Raw genomic sequence first — 1,900 nt, 5'->3', positions numbered from 1 at the left:
CAGCGAGGTCTTCAGATTGCGTCTCGTTTTCGTCAGCACCAGCAGCCGCATTTTTCAGAATCACAGGCGGTTTCGAACTAATCTCCCTCTCTCCTGCCACCTATACAATTGGCCCTGAGATGCTCATCGCCTCACCCCTTCTTTCATTCATGCACCATACAACCATTAGTAGCCATATACCTTACTAAGTGTTGTATACATATCTTCATAGTACACCTGTTCTCCCTCCCATTCCCGTTCACAACACCTATGAATGACTACAGGGCCTATGCAGGGCGGAGGCATTGCCATCGGTATCAGGTCAATCCCGGCCGGATCCAAAACCGAGGGCTACCCGACGATCATTACAATGGCACATGCCCCCCTCCCCGCCATCAACCCCTATTTACTATTCTTTTTTTTTTTAAATGCGTAATGTTCTTGTTTTTCTTAGAAGCCTTCGCAAGGCCGAGAAAAAAATAATAATCAAGTCGCTTTTTGTGTTAAGTTGAATGTACCACACTTCACCCAGTGATGCCAATAATTTTGTTCAATTATTCTTCACTCAGAACGCGGCCTCCTAGCCCTTATTTCGCAATTTAGAAATCCTGCCTGACTGAGGCAAAATCATAATTCTTCCAAAAGTCAATTTAATTAGTCTTGTGGAATCGCTCGACCTTGGAGTTACTCTGGGGGTGATAAGTAGAGGTCAACGCATGCTGGATACCAAGCTCGTCGAGTACCTCCTTCATAATCCTATTCACATTCTCTGTGCCATTGTCGGTAACTAATTGTTCTGGGGAGCCATACCTCGGATAAATCTCACCTAGGACTACACCGGCCACCGACTGGGCAGTCTTATCTTGCACGGCATAAGCCTCTGGCCAGCTAGTAAGCCAGTCAACTATGCTCACAATATATTGATTACCACGCTCTGTCAAGAGGTAGGGTCCGGAAATGTCCAAACTCACTTTCTGGAAGGGATACTACGGAACATCTGTCTCCGCCAGTGGAGCAAGCGTGTAGTATCTACTGTGAGTCTGACGTGTTACGCATCTATTTACCCATTCTACAACATCCTTGACCAGTTCCGGCCAATAATAATTTCTAAACATCAACTGATACGTCTTCTCGGTTCCTAAATACCCCGCCTTCTCATGGGCATGATCCAGGACTTCTCTCCATAAGCGGGCTGGTACCACCATCTTTAATCCCATTTCTCCGTCTCGACCGGTAACATAATACGACCTATCGTGGTGGATGGTGTATTTTAAGGTTCGAACCTCCTCCACTCGAGCTCTCAATCCTGCTAATTCCTTATCTTCTTGACCGACTTCAATTATTTCGACCCAATGTTGGTCGCCGATAGGCTCAGCTTCAGCTACATCTGCCTCAATCCAGTCCGGTCTTTCCTTTATGGTGTGGGAATTAATCACTCCCACTTGAAATGCCCTATCATCCACTTCCGGTTCTAATCGGATGGCTTCGGATTCCAGCTGCTCTGGAATCCGGGACAGGAGGTCAGCACAGGTATTCTCTTTACCTTGCAAGTATTCAATACGGCACTGAGAGCCGGGCATCTTGAGTGCCCACTGTTGGATCTTCTTGTTCGTCCAATATGCCTCAAATAAATATTTCAACGGTAACGGTTATGTGGTCAGTTTTTACCACAAATTCCGCCCCATTCAAATAATAATTTAGCTTTTGTACCGCATACACAATCGCGGAAGCTTCTTTCGCAATCATTGGCCACCTCTCTTGGCTTTCGGATAACTTATGTGACAGGAAATATATCGGAATTTCCCCTCGTATTCCTTCTCAGGGCATGGTTGCGTCAGCACCGCCCCGATACACGTATCACTCGCGTCTGTATACAGAACCATCGGCTTAGCTAGATCCGGATACACCAATAATGGTATAA

The 1,900-nt window shown here is 46.2% G+C and overlaps 1 protein-coding gene across 1 annotated transcript; it reads right to left on the bottom strand.

Moving 5' to 3' along the window:
- Positions 1-965: 965 nt before the first annotated feature.
- On the bottom strand, positions 966-1,559 carry LOC145284696 (uncharacterized). Its single transcript, XM_080133589.1, has one exon. The coding sequence runs from the start codon at positions 1,557-1,559 to the stop codon at positions 966-968; it is 594 nt and encodes a 197-aa protein (XP_079989715.1).
- Between the last annotated feature and the right edge of the window lie 341 nt (positions 1,560-1,900).

Source organism: Euprymna scolopes, chromosome 9, assembly GCF_053919585.1.
Source record: "Euprymna scolopes isolate OS-2025 chromosome 9, ASM5391958v1, whole genome shotgun sequence".
In the NCBI taxonomy this organism is placed as follows: Eukaryota; Metazoa; Mollusca; class Cephalopoda; order Sepiida; family Sepiolidae; genus Euprymna; species Euprymna scolopes.
This window is presented reverse-complemented; position numbering and strand designations above follow the sequence as displayed.

Coding starts and splice junctions, on each gene's coding strand:
- LOC145284696 (XM_080133589.1), bottom strand. CDS start 1,559: ATGCCCGGCTCTCAGTGCCGTATTGAATACTTGCAAGGTAAAGAGAAT.